The 18,208-nt window shown below is 39.2% G+C and overlaps 1 protein-coding gene across 1 annotated transcript in view; it reads right to left on the reverse strand.

The window, feature by feature from the left end:
- Positions 1-209: 209 nt before the first annotated feature.
- The window catches only part of ibtk (inhibitor of Bruton agammaglobulinemia tyrosine kinase), a 115,940-nt gene continuing 97,941 nt past the window's right edge, over positions 210-18,208 (reverse strand). Inside the window, exons 24-28 of the mRNA XM_072553432.1 lie at positions 18,091-18,183; positions 14,889-15,050; positions 11,688-11,849; positions 3,977-4,109; positions 210-2,332 (exon numbers count right to left, since the gene is read on the reverse strand). Coding sequence (XP_072409533.1) covers positions 2,207-2,332; positions 3,977-4,109; positions 11,688-11,849; positions 14,889-15,050; positions 18,091-18,183 — 676 coding nt within the window. The 3' untranslated portion in view covers positions 210-2,206. The remainder of the gene's footprint in view (positions 2,333-3,976; positions 4,110-11,687; positions 11,850-14,888; positions 15,051-18,090; positions 18,184-18,208) is intronic.

Raw genomic sequence — 18,208 nt, forward strand, 5'->3', positions numbered from 1 at the left:
AAAGTTCATTCCGCAGGAGTGTCAGTATTAGCAAAAACATAATCTGATCAATATGGTGGAAATCTTGTAAAGTAATAGCTTTTAAATGCTTATTTCCTGTTGATGATAGACTTCATTGAAATATTGAAACTGAATGACTTTTCTTGTTCAATTACATCTGTTAATAAAGCAGATGAAGGAGGGTTTGTAGTGAAATAAAATATCACACATTCATGTCAAATACACATTTATTGCTTTCATTTTTTCCAGCTTGCTACCAGTCATGGCTAAACTCCATGAACATGAAAATGTTTTCTTTTAAACAACGAAGGATCATGTACACTGCATCTTAAGTATTACTTTTGTTTGCCCATTTCCCCAATTTATCTTTTACATGGTGACACTGCTTTCAAATGATTATGTTTAACGTGCCAAGTTATCCATTAGAAGTAACAGACCTTTTACTTGCTCGGCCCAAAATCAGTCACCAGCTTTGCAAGGGTACAAAAAAGTCAACAGTTCCATTCTCAGTTGTGCAAATGCATACAAATCATGCAGGACCAACACTGCCCAATCACATAGCTACAATAAGGCCTTTCAAGCAAATGCACAAATATCATGCAGTTTCAAATAATGTACATAGCAAGCTAGGCACTACACCTAAAAAAAAAGTCTAGCAGTTTGCGTTATGTTTAAATCGACTAGTGACACAGTACAAGTTCAAACCTTTAACTGTGCACTAGCAATAAAAGAATGCTTAAGAGGTTTCTCTGATTCATGCACAGAACTATTTTATAATAGTTTTCTCATCAGAAGTTTATTTTAGCACAACAAAACCAACAAATATTTGAGCTGCACTGAAACAATATCTCAACTTATGATAGTTAGCAGGGATGGATCCAATTGCAATCCAAGCCGGTTAATTTTTTTTTAAAAAAAAGCAAAGCGACCACTGCTTGCAGTATCACAATTGTTCAAGAGGGGACTTTCATTTCGAATTTACTCACTATTTTCACCACTGCAAAGTATAAACAGCAACCATGCTGGTCATGTTAAGGCCTACCACCCAAGATTTGTCCACAGGCGAGACTCCCAACTTACCTGGAGCCAGACCAAAAATGAAGGTGACAACTTTGGTGCTAGTGACCATTGACTGGAGTTGAAACTAAATGTATTTTAGAAATAACAGAGGGAAAGAACAATCTGGTGTAGCCATTAGCCTTGGTTTAGTTGTATAAAGAAAGTACTGATTTTCTGGAGACTATATGCTTCTGGATAATAAATTGAATCTTCCTCATTATTTTTGACATTACTACAAGTCTATGAATGACAGTTTAAGTTAATATTTCATCTGGGTCATGAACTGCAGTACTCAAATCAACAAACACTGCTAACCCCAAGTAGATGGAGAGTTTAAAAATGAGTCAACAATAGTGTCATTGTAGGACCATTAAATAACATTTCTTCCAGCGTGCTTTTAATGAGACTCCACTTAAAACAATCGTCAACTTGCTTCTAAGCCACCACCGCTGCTTGCATTTTAAATATCAAGATGGTTGATTTCTTTTCCTCTTTGTGAACAAGGTTCTGATCATCACATCATCTTGTGACAACCCCGCAAAATTGTGAATTAAACTGGCTTGTTCTCTATCTATTTAATCCATGCAATGTGTTGCAACTTGCACAAAACGAAAAAAAAACCACAATGACAAAATCTAAAGCACAACAGATAAATACTCCTCTCCCTGGTACTTAAAAAAATGTAGTTGCTAGTTGAATTAATTGTGATTTTAATAATACCTATATTTTCTAACTGACCCCAATCAGGACTTCAGCTTCTGCTCCCCAAACATCTGTTCATTTTACTTGGAAGAATTCTCTACTACCAATTTAGCATTGTTGCAACTGCAGTATACAATACTTTGAAAGTACATGTATGGAGTGGGGGAGTGGAGAGAAAACAAAGTCAATATCTGATAGGGAATTTTATATATATATATATATATATATATATATATATATAAAAATCCAAATTTAGTGTGCCAGTGAAAATGATATGTATTCTAGATAAATCTATGTTGTTAACAGCACTCTCAAACACAATAGTAGATCTAGAAAAAGGACAAATTATTTGTTCCTCTGATCTTGAAAATTCAGCCTTTTCAGAGTAAACCCTGACCAACTTAATTTCAAAACATTGTTATTGTTGACTGTTGAGCTAAAAGAATCAATGTTTACTCCATATTGGGGTTGCTATGGGCCCTTGTGGTGATCTATCGACTATAATAAACTCCTCAGGATTGTTACTGGCTTGATAGTGGATTAGTAATTCCTGGATAGCACATTCCTCAATCTGAAAATAAAAGAAAAAAATTATTTTATTTTGAAGAAATTATATTACAATTTTTGTTTTTAAACTCAGATAGAAAAAACAATGGGTACAACTATCTTTTCTACATTCTTCACTAAAATGTGTGTTACTCCAATGGTGCATGGAATTAGGTGTAAAGCGACAGTGTAATGGTATTACCATGAGACTACTAAACTAGAGACCCAGGAAACAACAAAGGGTGGAATTTGAATTAGATAATAATTCTGAAATTAAGATAACCACAAGACTTGATTTTTGGAGAAAACCATCTGGTTTACTAATGTCCTTTAGACAAGGAAACTGCTATCACCCGATCTAGTCTACATCTGACTCTAGACCCACAATGATGTGGTTAACTTGAAACCGTCCTCTGGGCAATTAGGGTATGGGCAGTAAGGGTATGGCCAATAAATGTATCCCAGCCAGCGATGACCACAACTAGAGAATCAATGAAAAACCTTCAAGGTAAATTGGAGATGGGTAACAAACACTGGTGACGCCAACAATGCAATTCATTCCCTGGATGAATTTACCTGGTTAAAATCAATATAGAAACATCAGAAAATTTAGGCAATGATTATTTACATGCAAAAACAAATTGCTGGAGAAACTTTGCTTTCTTCCCAGTTGTGCCAGACCTGCTGAGTTTCTCTGGCAATTTGTTTTTGTTTCAGATCTCCAGCATCTGCAATTTTATTTTACTATTATCATGCAGTTGCTAGATAATTATGAGCACTTGTAATGTGGAGCTCCCAAAGATACATCTCAACTTCCATATTTCAGTGACTGCACTGGCGTGACGGCATAGAATTCCCTCAATAGGCTGCTGTATGAATATCAAAATCCAAATGTTCAGCATGTGATATTTTATTAGTGGTCAATCTTGTTTCTTTTTGGCTACATTTAACTTGAAAACACAAGCATTAAAAGTACTTCTGATCTATGACAATTTAAAAGGCACAGTATGTTCCTGCTGAGAATATGGAAGGATGAGGAATGGACCAGAGACATACAGGGCAAAAAAAAAGTATAAGCATTTCTCACTGACAGAAGGGTGAAGAACCAAATTATCGTGATTCACAAAAGGTGGCATAAGGAAGACCTTTGTAATGTAGAAAATGGTTAGATTTGGAATAAATTTGACAATGGCACAGGCACATTCAATTCTGGCTTCCAAAGAGGGTATATATGCATCTGGGAATACAAAGAAAGCCAGGCTATAGGGAGAGAGCAGTATAGCAGGACTGGTGAACTATCACGGTTTAAACCTGACAGACACAAGGGATAAGTAGTATTGTTTTACCCTCAACTATTGCATAAATCTGGATAACTCTGATTGCATAGGATCAGTAGGTTGAAAAGTCTCTTTTTGTGCTGTACTAATCGAAGTTTCAACATAGCCTTTGCCTCAATGTAAATTCAGACAAATGTAATCCTTGCACCAAGTTAGACAATGGTGCACGTTAATGAGGAACACTAACTAAAATCAAGTTAATGTGGTGGTTACCTATGAAATTGATTTTCCTGAATCCGAAGCATCATGACTTCGTAAGTCCCTAAATGTAGTCAATTCTCCAGGGAAAAAAAACTCAAGTAGTGCACAGAATAGCTTACAACTAGTGTTACCTGAATCAAAGCTAATGGTTTCTCTCTGCTCTTCAGAAGTGCAGCTTCTTGCTTACGCTCCTCCTCCACTATTGCCGCAAATGTGATTGGAGGTATTGTCGGTGGGCTTCTAGCAACTGTCATTAACCAAGGACTGTTGGGAATGAATGAAAGATTTATAGTTAATAGTGAAAGCAATTAATATAACCTCTGGGAATCAGCTACTTTGTGTTGACTTCATTAGTAGCTGCAAACCTTGGAATTAATTAATTTTCTGCTGCCCAGTTTTTAATGTTGCTAGTATTATAAAAATGGCTATACATTAAAAATTGATTTACTGCAGAAGAGCTACAAGTAATTAATTGACTCAAAGAAGTTGACAATCTAGCTGAGCGAGGCCCCTTGGAGGAAGTGAGATCATAATATGACAAAATTCTTCACTAAAATGAAGAGTGATAAGGCTTGAAACTAAAAAAAAGAGAAAACCAGTATGGTATGAGGTACAAACTTGCTATGATACATTGGGGAACATTACTTTAAAGGGATGTCAGTGGATAGGTAATGGCATATATTTGACGAGTCTTGGAGGGACTGTAGCCCATGTATTCATTCCTGCCTGACACATAACTAACACAGGAATGGTGGCCCAGCCATGACTAGCAAGGGAAATTAGGGGTAGTATTAGTTTCAAAGAGGCAGCACACAAACTGGCCTAAAAGAACAGCAGACCTGAGGATTGGGAGCAGTTTCGATTTTTAGTAAAGAAGGACAAAAGGAATTGATTAAGACAGTGAAAATAGACAGAGAGATGACTTGCGGGGAATAGAGAAACTGACTGGTAAAAGCTTCTATAGGTATAATGAAGAGAAAAAAAAAGTGAAGACAAATACAGGTTCCTTACTATCAGAAACAGGGGAAATTATACTGGGGAGCAAAGATGGCAGACGAATTACACATATTTTGGATTTACCTTCAGAAAGGAGAACTCAAATAACATCTCCAAAAGTCTTGGGTAATGCAGGATCAGAGAGGTAAGAACTGAAGAAATTGAAGTCAGTATTAGTAAGAAAATGATGTTGGTGAAATTGCTGAGATTAAAGTCTGACATCTACCAGGACTAGACAGCCTGAGCTCAGAGTACTTAAGGACATGATCAGAGAAACAGTAGCTGCATTGGTGGTCATCTTTCAAGAATCTATAGGCTCTGAGACAGTTCTATGGATTGGTGGGCAGTTAACTTTCTTTTTTTAAATCGTGGGGTAATGTTGAGTGAAAAAACAGAATGATAGATCCATCAGAAACCCAAAAGAACTGTGGATGCTGTAATTCAAAAACAAGAACAGAAATTGCTGGAAAAGTTCAGCAGATCTGGCAGCATCTGGCTTCAGGTGACCCTTCCTTTAGAATTCTAGACCTGTTAATCTGACATTGGTAGTTGAGAAAATGCAATTCATTATAAAAGATTTAACAGCACAGCACTTAGAAAGCAGCAACTGGATTAGACAGAGACTGCATGGATTTCAGATAGGAAAATCATGCTTGACAAATCTATTCAAATTTTGAGGATGTAACTAGTAGAGTTTAAGGGGGGGGGTCCAGTTGATGTGGTCTATTGGCCTTTCAGAAGTCATTTCATAAGATTAGCATGTAAAATTATTATGCATGGGATTGGATTTAGACAGAACAACCACAGAATAGAAATAAACAAATAATCTTTGGAGAGGCAGCCAATGACAAGAGGGAAACTGAATGGATTAGTCAGAGAGTCATTAGAGATGTACAGCATGGAAACAGACCCTTCAGTCCAACCCGTCCATGCCGACCAGATATCCCAACCCAATCTAGTCCCACCTGCCAGCATCCGGCCCATATCCCTCCAAACCCTTCCTAGTCATATAGTTTGCAGATCCCAGCTATTCACAACATAGTTTCCTCACCTGACTCATTAATCTAAATGTCATATCTCTAAGACTGAAGACAATACAAAGCTGGATGTGGGGGGGTGGGGGTGGAAAAAGAGAACTGTGAAAAGGATGCAAAGATGCTTCCGTGTCATTTGGACAAGTTGTGACTGGGCGAATGCATGGTAAATTAAATATTATGTGAATAAATGTGAGGTTTCTCCACAGAATGGCAAATTATCTAAATGGCCACCGATTGAAAAAAGGAGGTAATGCAATGACACCTGGTCCTCTTGTACACCAGTCACTGAAAAGCAGGCAATGAAAGCAGTAGATGGTACGTTGGCCTTCATACAGAGAGGATTTGAAAGCAGGAGCCGGATTTCTTGCTGCAATTGTAAGGTGCCTGGATGAGACCACACCTGGGGAGTTGTGTGTGGTGTGTGTGTAGCTGGAGTTGTGTGTGTGTGTAGCTTTGCTCTCCATATCTGCGAGATGATGCTCCGGCTAAGGATTCAATGCAATGAAGGTTCACCAAACTGATTCCTGAGATGGCAGGACTAACATAACAACAGACTGGATCAGTTAGTGCTATATTCACTGGAGTTTAGAGGTAGGAAGTGGCATATCATAGAAACCTATGAAGTTCTAACAGAACTAAACTAAAATGTGAAACGGCTGTTCCAAAGAACTAGCAGTCACAGTCAAAGGACATGGGGTAAGCTAATTCTAGGACTAAGAAGAAATTTCTTCACCCAGAGAGTGGCGAGTCTGCGGAATTTCCTGCCACAAAGCAACTGAGGCAAAAGAAATGTTTAAGGAGGAGCTAGATCTAGTTCTTAGTTCTAAAGAGAACAAAGGGAATGGGCGAAAGTGGGAACAGGGTATTCCGTAGAATGATGAATCACGAATGCATCGAAGGTTCGAAGCTAGCTCAAAAAGGGTCAAGTGGCCTAATCCTGTTCCTACTCTCCATGTTTTGATGACCATGCGGCTTGCAATTCGAGATGCCTGTTCTAGGATTTTTAAAGATTGAATTATGATTAGCCTGACGTTTGGACAATAGACCGACTAGTAACCTGCAGAAGAATAAAATTCTAAAATTTGAGGGAAGTCACAAAAATGGATCTGGTAAGAGGAAACAAAATGCATATATTCATATTTAACATGCCCAAAACACAAAGTGATACTTAATCCTAAAAAATATTTTCTTTGGCTTGCACAAGGATTATTTGCACTCAGTACATCCGATCAAAATGACTTGTCTCAAAACAAGGCATGGAATGTCATAATCATACATTCTTTAATTTCTTTTCCGTGACAGTGAGATAGCTACTTGAACTGGAAGAATGTACAGAATTATGGACAGAAAGCAAAAGAATGGCACCAAAAAGAGTGCTGCTTATTTGAAGAGCTGGCATAGTTACAATGGACCTAATGGCCTCCTTCTGCACTCTAACAATTCTGTGATTCTGTAATGACATGTTGCAAAGCCATATTAAGTAAGCAAACCACACAAAAAGCAAAAAAACTTTAATAGTCTGAGAAAATTCAAAACTACGAGAAACCTATCCAGTAAATACATTCATCTTTCATATTATATTTTCTATAAAACATTAAAACCACAAACACAAAATCACCCAAAGCGGTCAGTTCTGCAATAATGCAAAAACTCTTCAGAAAACAGGGGTGCATTACCAAAATCAAATTTAAAAGTTACACAATCCAAACTTTTCTGCCTAAGTTCAGAACACGGGTTGCACAAGAAAAAATTAAAGGCCTAAACAAACAGCTTGGCCTGTATTACAGAATATCTAGTGTACATTGGTCATGACCAAGACAAAAATAACATCTTGTAGAAATATTTCTTGCCACTGATGTGGTTACGCCACATCAAGACTAAAAGTGAACTATATTGAACTGATATTGGTTATACTAATTCCAACTGCTGTTTCTGCTGGCAACAATACTGCTGACAAAGGCAAGTTCAAATGTTAGAGCACAAAGACCTACAACATAGGGATCACATGGCCTTTGCTACAAAATGCAAGATAAACTGTTGTGCCCAATCTGCCACATTGAAAAGGAAGACAAATAATTGTTTGATTTTTAAAAAATAAACAATGGCCTCAATTCTGACCATACCATGCAGTAATTCTATGCTCCAAAATATGCGATTCAAAACTGTGGGTAGTGATAGATGAGCATTACTTAAGGCAATAACGGATGGGGCTGTGAAACAAAGACTCAGATTTGACAGCCACAGGATTTGCTAAGAGACTTTTTGTGCGATTTTCTAATTCAATATGCCTTCAATAAATCATTGCCGTCAACTAAGCTTGCTAAATGGTAAATGTTCAGTTGTTTCTGTGCTTCTATCCCTGCTGGTTGAAATCCCACTTTGCTTAACAATACATCCCTTTTATATCCCATTTTCCATTTTGGAATTACACCAAGTACAACACTTTAAAATAAGATCATGGCAGGAATACACTGTTTCAATTACCCCATTTATCCAGTCATTCTCTGCAGTAATTTTGAATTGATGTGTCCTCTTTCCCAAAAGGAATAATCTTTTCCCTATTCACAATCAAAACGTGCCCCAATTTGGAAAAAAAATCACTGTCTTCAGTTTCAGTGGAACTTTAGTACCTTAAATCACGCAGTGATGAGACTTCTGCCAAGTCAGCAAATTACTATTTATATTCAACCATATTAAACTATATCATTTGCAGCTAATGAAATTTTAAACAACCACTAAATTGTGCAGTAGTTTAATAATCTGCAATACAATTTGAATGGCTACAGCAACCATTTTACATTTGCTTGCACAAAGCAACGAAAAATATATAATCCACGTTAGGTAGAACTATAACATTATTCTCAATTGGTTATGAATTTTGAATTAAAACCATGAATTAGCTTATTTAAAAACACAAAGTGCTGAAATATTTGATAAAGAAGGAAAAGGGAAATAAATTAAACTAACCTTTCTGTAATGTATCTTCACTCTGACAAGGTACATGATAACCAACTTACAAGGAGGAGTGGGGTCAATTAGAAACCAAAAGAGGGATTTATATGTGGGGGTGTAGGAGGGCACTGTTGTGGTGTTATTTTGCATCTGTTTTCAGAAGAGGATAATTCTACCCAGGCCATGGTGACAGAGAAGGTATCATTGCCACTCAAAGTGTTCAAAGTTAATCAGGTGTAGTCTTGGATAGACTGTTGGTACTTAAACTTGATAAAACATCAGGTCTGAATGAGGTGCATCCAAGGACTTGAGGAAATGAGGGCAGAAATCACAAAGTCATAGGCCATAATTGTTCACCTTTTTTGGAATCCAGGGAGATGCAAGAAGACTAGTGAATTACAACATTACAGCTTTGTTCAAGAAAGGCTTCAAAAGGATAATTCCAACAGATATAGCCCAGTCAGTCAGTTTCACTTTGGTGGTGGGGAAGGTTCCAGAAAACAAACAAACATTTATTTAGAATAATGGTCACATGGAAAAGCATGGACTTGACTGGAGAGAGTCAGTCTTGATTTCAAAATGGGAAAATTGTGTTTAATTAGCTTGAAGATTTTTAACAGAAAAGCTCAATGAGGGGCAACTCTGTTGGATGTGGTATACATGGATTTCCAGAGGCCAGTTCCAAACAACAGACTTGAGGAAAGCTGTAGGTCATTGTATCCAACAGAAAGTAGTCAATTTTGCATCTGCTTTGCTAACTGATAAGGAACAGAGTAATGGTCAACAGATATTTTTGGGCTGGAGGTAGGTTTGTAATGAAGAAATCGGGACCCTTGTGTTTCCTGACACATATTAAACGATCTGGATCTCGGTGTGCAGGCAACAACTCCCAAGTTTGTAGATAACATAAACCTCTGAAGAATTGTAAACCGTGAAGTGGAATTTCAAAAAAAAAGGAAGTTCCAGCTCTGAGGAAAGGTCACTTGACCCAAAATGTTAACTCCGATTTCTCTCTACAGATGCTGCCAGACACACTGAACTTTTCTAGTAATTTCTTTTGTTGTTTGATTCACAGTATCCGCAGTTTTTTCAGTTTGAACTTAAAAAAGGACATTGACAAGTTGGTGGAATGGATAAATCGGTGGAAAATGAGGTTCAATGCAGAAAAGTGTGAGGTAATGCACATTGGTAGGAACAACATTGAAAGGCAATATAAAATAATGGGGTACAATTCTAAAAAACGGTACGGGAGCAAAATGATCTGGCTGCATCGTGTGCACAGATTATTGAAGATAACAGGACAAGTACAGAGAACAATTAATAAAGCGAGCAGTGTCCTCAGATTTAATTGGGGCAGAGTCCAAAAGTAAGAAGGTGATGCTGAATTTGTATAAGACATTTGTTAGACCTCAGCTGGAGTATAGTGCACAATCTTTATAGGAAAGGCGTGATTACATTGGAAAGTGCAGAAGTGATTTACAAAAACTGATCCAGGAATAAGAAACCTCAGTTATGAAGACATATTGAAGACGTAGTGACTGTTTTCCTGAGACAAGGTGGCTGAAAGGAGATTTTTTAGAAACTTTCAAAAGCCTGAGCAGGCTGGATAGTGAGAAACTGTTACAGCTTGTACAAGTAAACAAGAAGTGACAGGAAGTTAGAGATGTGCAGGCAAAGCAAAAAGATGTCACTCCCCCCCCTCTCCCATAAACCACCAATCCAAGATTGTTAGCCCAATTCAATGCTCCTCATTTAAATCTGTTCGGAGCAACACATTCACATGCAGGAAACATTCCCTGCAAACAAAAGCAATATATTCAAGCCTTGTGCCTTTGTTAGCATTAGCCAGGTGCTTGAGAATCCTATTAATTCCCTAACATTTTCTTCAAACATCTTTGACAACTTGCATCATTTTCTCCTGTAATATAAATTATTGCGATTCCTCAAAATTTGGCATTCTTGTATTTATCCTGACTAATGCAAGACCAGAAGCCTCAGTAACTGGTTTCTCTTCTCAGTAATATTCTAAGTCTCTTCTCTCAAGGTAAATCTATCAAAAAATTAAAGTTTTGTCAGTCAACATTTGTAACTGACAGCAGGAAAAAAATGTGCAAAATATTAATTAAATAATTTGAGTTGATATCAACTAGCTGAACTTAAATACTCAAAATAGTATCCTATGAAGAGTAAAGAGTTAACTGATGGGTTTCAAAGCTAAACTATAGAATGTCATATGGATGATGGCACATGAGCAACTTCATGCAAGTTTGAGACAAGGCTTAAAATTCGTTCTCACTGGAAAGCAAGTCACATGAATTTTCCTTTAAAGCCGAATGAACATCCCATCATTATAACTAATGATCAAAAAGAGGAAAGCATCTCTGTCACTTCAACGCAACTCCCAATAATAATGAGATTGTTTTACCATCAAATAACCCAGCCCCCGTATGTTTTGAATGGGTACAGAAAACAAATTCTGCTTACGTTAACTGTGGGTGAGCAGAGGGATAAAACAATATTTTAAAAATGTTGCCTTTTTTGCATAAACCAACAATACTCAAAATATGGTTCCAAACAAAATCAAGGCACTGTTTGAAATATTAAAATAGCAGATGGCTAAATTTTGTATCAAGTGAATACTTTTAAATGCTACGGTAGGCATAGTCAGGAACATAGGAGCAGAATGCCAAAGAGATCAGTAGTACAGTTACAGTTGAAACCTATTTTTATGAAACTAGAAGCTCTGCAGAAGAAAATGTACTATGGTTATTAGCTGATTTACATGCTGACCAAAGTATTTACTTTATCGTTACACTGGCTTTAAAAATAAAAAAACACAGGTTTTATAATTCTTTACCTGGTAGGTTGTTCATGTTTATTGCTCGGTTGTTCTTGTTGTTTAGATTTATTATCCAGTGAGCCGGAAGACAGGGAGTCGCTTGCTCTTTCTGTTGACTTTTCTTGCATTAGTAGTTCACGGAATGATTTAGGGGAAGCAACGTCATTGAAAGGAGTTGCCCTGAGTGAAAGCGTTCAGTATCAATTGACAAATTTATCACTACAAACACCAGAACAAAAAAAAAAATTCCTCGCATCTTACAAGAAAATAAAAAGTCTATATTAAAGGCAGCATTTTCCATTCAGTTTTCAAACTCCACTTTCCAAGTTGGAACTAGACATCCTCTCCGACTCAAAGTGGCATGTGTATTTGCTGCCAAAAGAGAAATGCTGGAAAATCTCAGCAGGTCTGGCAGCATCTGTAAGGAGAGAAAAGAGCTGACGTTTCGAGTCTAACTGACCCTTTGTCAAAGCTAAAAAAAAAGGGGAAGACAGGGAGGTATTTATACTAGGCTGAGAGAAGGTGAGTCATGGCTCCAGAAGCAAAGGTAGCAATAAAGACGTGATAATGACAGTGCATACAGAGACTATAGGGAGATTAGGAGCTGTGAATGACCAAGGCTGAAGCCGGTGCTAGGTGACAAAATATGTGGGGGATGGGTGAAGCAGAGGCAAAATGGAAAACAGGGGAGAAGGGTAGCAAAAAGGGAAGAGGAAGGGAAAAGGGTGATAAGAGAGTGGGGAGCAAGATAAAGAAGAATCAAGAAATAAGAGGTACAGAACAGTGAAAAAATATATAAAAAAGATAAATAAAATAAAAAATAAAATAACAGAGCAGAATGAAAACAGAGGGATTGAGATGGGATAATTATGTGAAGTTATTGAATTCAATGTTGAGACCGATAGGCTGTAAGGTGCCTAGTCAGAAGATGAGATGCTGTTCCTCCAGTTTGCGTTGAGCTTCACTGGAACATTGCAGCAGGCCAAGGAGAGACATGTGGGCATGGGAGCAGGATTGTGTTGAAGTGGCAAGGCACAGGAAGGTCCGGGACCTGATTGTGTACAGACCGAAGGTGCTCAACAAAGCGATCACCCCAGTTGGCATTTTGTCTCTCTGATATAGAGGAGACCACATTGGGAGCAACGAATGCAATAGACCAAATTGAAAGAGGTACAAGTGAAACGCTGCTTAATCTGAAATGAGTGTCTGGGGCCTTGGATGGTGAGCATGGAAGAGGTAAAGGGGCAGGTGTTGCACCTTCTGCGATTGCATGGGAAGGTGCCATGTGTGATGGGAGAGGTGTTAGGTGTGATGGGAAGGTGCCGTGTGTGATGGGAGAGGTGTTAGGTGTGATGGAGGACTGGACTAGGTTGTCCCGGAGGGAACAATCTCTGCAGAATGCAGACGGGGGAGGAAAGGGAAGAGGTGTTTAGTGGTGGTGTCTTGTTGGAGTTGGTGAAAATGGCGGAGAATTATTCTTTGCATGTGAAGGCTGGTGGGGTGAAAGGTGAGAACGAGGGACCCTATCCTTGTTCTAGGAGGGGAGGGAGGGGGTGAGGTCGTTGCGCGGGAGATGGAGCACACGCTATTAAGCGCCCTGTCAACAACTGTAGGTGGGAAGCCACGGTTGGAGAAGGAGGAGAACATATTAAGAGCACCACTTTGGAAAGTGGCCTCATCAGAACAAATGCGGCGGAGGCGAAGGAGCTGAGAGAAAGGGATAGAGTCCTTACAGGACGTAGGGTGAGAAGAGCCGTAGTCCAGATAGCTGTGGGAGTCAGTGGGCTTGTAATGGATATTAGTGGATAGACTATTGCCGGAAATGGAGACAGAAAGGTCAAGGAAAGGAAGACAAGTGTCGGAGATAGACCAGGTGAAGGTGATGGAGGGATGGAAACTGGAAGCGAAGCAAAGTATATGAATTTTTCCAAGTCAGGATGAGAGCATGAAGCCACACTGAAATAGTCATCGATGTATCGATAAGGCAGTTGTGGGAGGGGACCCAGGTAGGCCTGGAACAAGAAATGTTCCACATACGCCATGAAAAGGCAGGCATAGCTAGGACCCATGCGAGTACCCATTGCTACACCTTTGATTTGGAGAAAATGGGATGAGTTGAAGGAGAAGTTGCTGAGAGAGAGAACAAGTTTAGCCAGGCAGGGGAGAGTGGTGGTGGATAGAGATTGTTCGGGCCTCTTTTCGAGAAAGAGGTGAAGAGCTTTCAAGCCGTCTTGGTGTGGGATGGAGGTGTAAAGAGATTACACATCCATGGTGAATAGAAGGTGGTTAGGGCCTACGAATTGAAAGTTGTCAGTGTGTTGCAGGGCATCAGAGGAATCCCAGATGTAGGTCGGGAGGGAGTGAACCAGAGTAGTAAGGATGGAGTCAAGGTAGGAGGAAGTAAGTTCAGTGGGGCAGGAGCATGCTGACACAACGGGTCTACCGGGACAGTCCTTCTTGTGGATTTTGGGAAGTAAGTAGAAACGGGCTATCCAGGGTTGAGAGACTGAGGTTGGAAACTGTGGTGAGGGGGAGGGGGAGGGGGAGGCATCTGGAGGAAATGAGGTCAGTCACTGTTGGAGACAACGGCTTGATGCTCACTGGTGTGGCCATGCTCCAGGGGGAGGTAGGAGGAGGAATCTGAGCGTTGACGCTCAGCCTCTGCGAGGTAGACGTCAGCACACCAGATGACAACAGCACCTCCTTTGTCAGCAGGTTTGATGACAAGGTTGGGATTGGACCAAAGGGAACGAAGGGCAGAAAGTTCAGATGGAGAGAGGTTGGAATGGGTAAGAGGGACAGAGAAATTAAGGTGGCCAATGTCCCGTCGACAATTGTCAACGAAAAGATCGAGGGCAGGAAATTGTCCTGGCGGGGGTGTCCAATTAGGGATGTGAAAGGATCTGTGGAGCGGAGGGTGGGGGGGACCTCTTGCCCAAAGAAGTGAGCATGAAGGGGAGAGGGGAAGGTCAGAGGGTATGGTGAACACACGGCTAGGGCTGGGCTAGAAGAGATGGGGTTCGAAATATTGGGACTGTTGGAAGGTGTGTATTTGCTGCAACTGACGTACAAACCCAGTTGACAATAGAGGAAAAGATCATCACAAGTAAGGGCATTTACCAAGTTTCTATGGTTAATGTATTAGGAAATGGATTCAACAGTAAATGTGATATATATTTTAAAAATTGCATTCTTTTAATTGTTGATACATGAACTTACCAAGCACTTCCTGTCTTTGATGGGGTTAATGGTGGAGGCAAATTTAATTTCATAGGTGTGGTGTCCAGTCTGCAGTTTGTGCTTGGTTCCTTAGCTGCCATTGCAATCATCTTCCTTTGTTTCTGAGAAAGCTTCACTCCATGGCATAACGATTTATTCCCACTGGGAAAATATTGCACAATTAAACAATCAAATAAACTACTCTTGCAATGTTACACAGAGTATGTCATGCAAATTTTATATTGACTGCCAATTCCTGCTGATATTCGATCGGTCATATCACCAAGGGAGGAAAAAAAAAAGTCTTGCGTTTCTTAATAGATTTTTAAAATAAAAATCTATATTTTTTAATGTTACAACAAATACAAAACAATACAAAAAAGACAAAGTAAAAAAACCCAACCCACCCTCATGTACAAATGTATAAACAGGTATTAGAGAATAAAAACCCAACTAATTATTAAACTAAATAAATAATAACAAAACTAATAAATAGTAATAACTCAACTCAGCCAAACAAGACACTCATACGTTCATAGTTCCACCTCAATGGATAGTGGGCTCGTAAAACACAATCGTTACGGCTATAAAAGCCTTTGTTAGTGTGGCAGATAAATCTGTGTCCAGGTATTCCAAAAGGGGCTGCCATGTCTTATAAAAATTCTCAGTTTTGTGATGTACCATACTTGTGAGAAAATCCAAGGGAAAATGCTCTCTAACAGTCTTTCGCCAACCTGACAGGCTCGGGGGGTTTTTGGATACCCAACCTAGCAAGATATTTAGGGCGGCACAGTGGCTAGCACTACTGCCTCACAGTGCCAGGGGCCTGGGTTCAATTCCCGCCTCGGGCAACTCTGTGTGGAGTTTGCACATTCTCCCAGTGTCTACGTGGGTTTCCACCGGGTGCTTCGGTTTCCTTCCACAGTCCAAAGATGTGCAGGTTAAGTGAATTGGCCATGCTAAATTGCCCGTGGTGTTAGATGCATTAGTCAGGGGTGAATGTACGGGAATGGGTCTGGGTGGGTTCCTCTTCGGAGGGTCGGTGTGGACTTGTTGGGCCAAAGGGCCTGTGTTTCCACACTGTAGGGAATCTAATCTAATTCCTTCTTGTGCAACAGTGAGGATACTGCGCTTCGGCAGGGAACACACTGGGAAAGCCCAGAATGAGAGAGAGATTGGGTCTTTCTCCACCCTTGCACCCAAAATCCTCACCATTGCATCCACAACAGCATTCCAGTATGTTTGAAGACTACCACAAGATCAGAGACAATTGCTAAGAGTGCCCGTACAGATCTTGCACTTGGGACACATTGAAGATGCCCCTGGTTTAAATTTTGACAAACGGTCCGGGGCCAAGTGGACCCTGTGGAGAATCTTACCTGTAAAGCATGGGTCCTATTGCAAATTGATATCTTTCTTGCGTTTTTCCAAATATCTTTCCATGCTCCTGGAGGAGACTTCAACACCTCGCTCTTTCTCCCACACCCTAGAGAGTCGACCTAACTCATCTGAGGGGGCACTCCCCAACTGATGATATAAAGTGCTGACAGAAAAAGTACTCTTCGCACTGAGCACCCTCCTAGTCCTGCGTTTCAAATCAATCTAGAACTTAAACTAATTCATCAGGTGTAAAAACATTTGTGATTATTTAAGAATTCCAATATTTAAGTACTGAAAACCTATTAAGATTTTTATTTAATCTCTTAAATTGTTCATATTCCAAGAGATTCTGTCCAATTGATAAAGGAAATCATATAGTAAAGCATAACAATAAAATTTTCGTATTTTGTATAATGAAGACCCTACTATTTCTGGCCCTCTGATTTCATGTTACATAAAGCCCTGGTTAATACGGCAATACAATTTCTTTTTCCTGAAAAAGTCTATATTAATTCCACCTTCGCCAAAATATACTCAAAAGACTCAGGATATAGCTCTTAAATGGTGATGCCTGAAGGTACCATGCAAAGAATATTACTTGATAGCTAAGTTCTCTCTCTTACAGCGGTAACCTTCAGAGACTTTAGGAGCCAAAACTGTCAATTTAGAAGGGAAGCACTAGATGGGAATTTCTAATCCTTGTTACCAAATTAATTTTGTGCAATAATCAGATCTAAATACCTATGTTTGGTAGACACAGAAGTACGTTACATAGTCGTCAATCAATGCTGATAAAAGAGATATACAGCATTTGATAAACAGTAGCCACCTTTATTTGTCCCCTTATTCAGGTGATAACTCACTATTCAGGTGGTAACAAAGAAAATATTCCTATAGCTTTTTAGGTATTAATTTCACCACTCAGTTGTTTCAAGCTCGTAACCAGTATTAAAACAAGCTTCAATTTTCTGTATCCTGTGTTCAAATACAGAAATATATCAACGGACAAGAACCTATTTATAGGATGTGTAGACAGCTGAACCGAAGAAAAAAAATTCTCAATTCAAAAGAAAGTGCACTCACTCAATTTTTTTCCCTGCTTATTGTAACCTTTATGTTCAGTATAGATTATTAGCATTCTGTAGAAAATACATATACAATAAATGTGGAAAGGGGAAGGACAGGGAGTAGAATTGTCTCCGGGTATAGGATGAAGGTTAACCACCTCCTGTCTATTAATATATTCAGTAAATGGTTTTCTAAGCTGGATTGTAACATACAATAGACCAAATGTGCTGCATTTTATGCTGAACCAATCCTGCTATTTAAATTAGTTTATGAGGCCATGCAGTTGCTTTAGCCTACAGCCTCAGCCTAATCTTTGCTCAGCTGAACCACCATGCTAGAGTTTTCTAGTTGTTGGTTAAAATGTTATGCCTGCCTCCTGGGAAGAGGATTAGTAGATCAGGAGTGTAAAATTGGGTGGTAAAGCAATGTACCCATTGCCTACCTGCTTCTACGGTTTTCGTAACCAGTGGCAGGATACATGTTATGAGCTAATAGGACTTTAATCTTCGAAAACTAGTGAAGGATAACTTTGTAAAGGCCTTGGCTTTAATCAGTGCTGAGACAGGAGCCATTTGTAGTTGTTTGAGTGGTATGGCAAAGTTCACAGATGTGCTTACACAACTATTTTGTGTAAAGTCAAAGCTGGTTGGGACAAAGTTCTAGTGTGTAAAGATGCAGGAATAGAGAAAATAAAAATACAAATTAGTATACTGGTTAAGTATTTAAGTTGACAACAATAAAGTTTTACACTGACCTTGCATTAGTCTTTGGTGCAGTTTCACATTTTTGCATATTTTCTTCCATTTCCATGATAGCTCGTAGGCCTACAGTGGGAGGACTCGTAGGACTAAACAAAATGATTAATTTTAGGA

The sequence above is a fragment of the Chiloscyllium punctatum genome, chromosome 3 (genome assembly GCF_047496795.1).
Source record: "Chiloscyllium punctatum isolate Juve2018m chromosome 3, sChiPun1.3, whole genome shotgun sequence".
Taxonomy (NCBI): domain Eukaryota; kingdom Metazoa; phylum Chordata; class Chondrichthyes; order Orectolobiformes; family Hemiscylliidae; genus Chiloscyllium; species Chiloscyllium punctatum.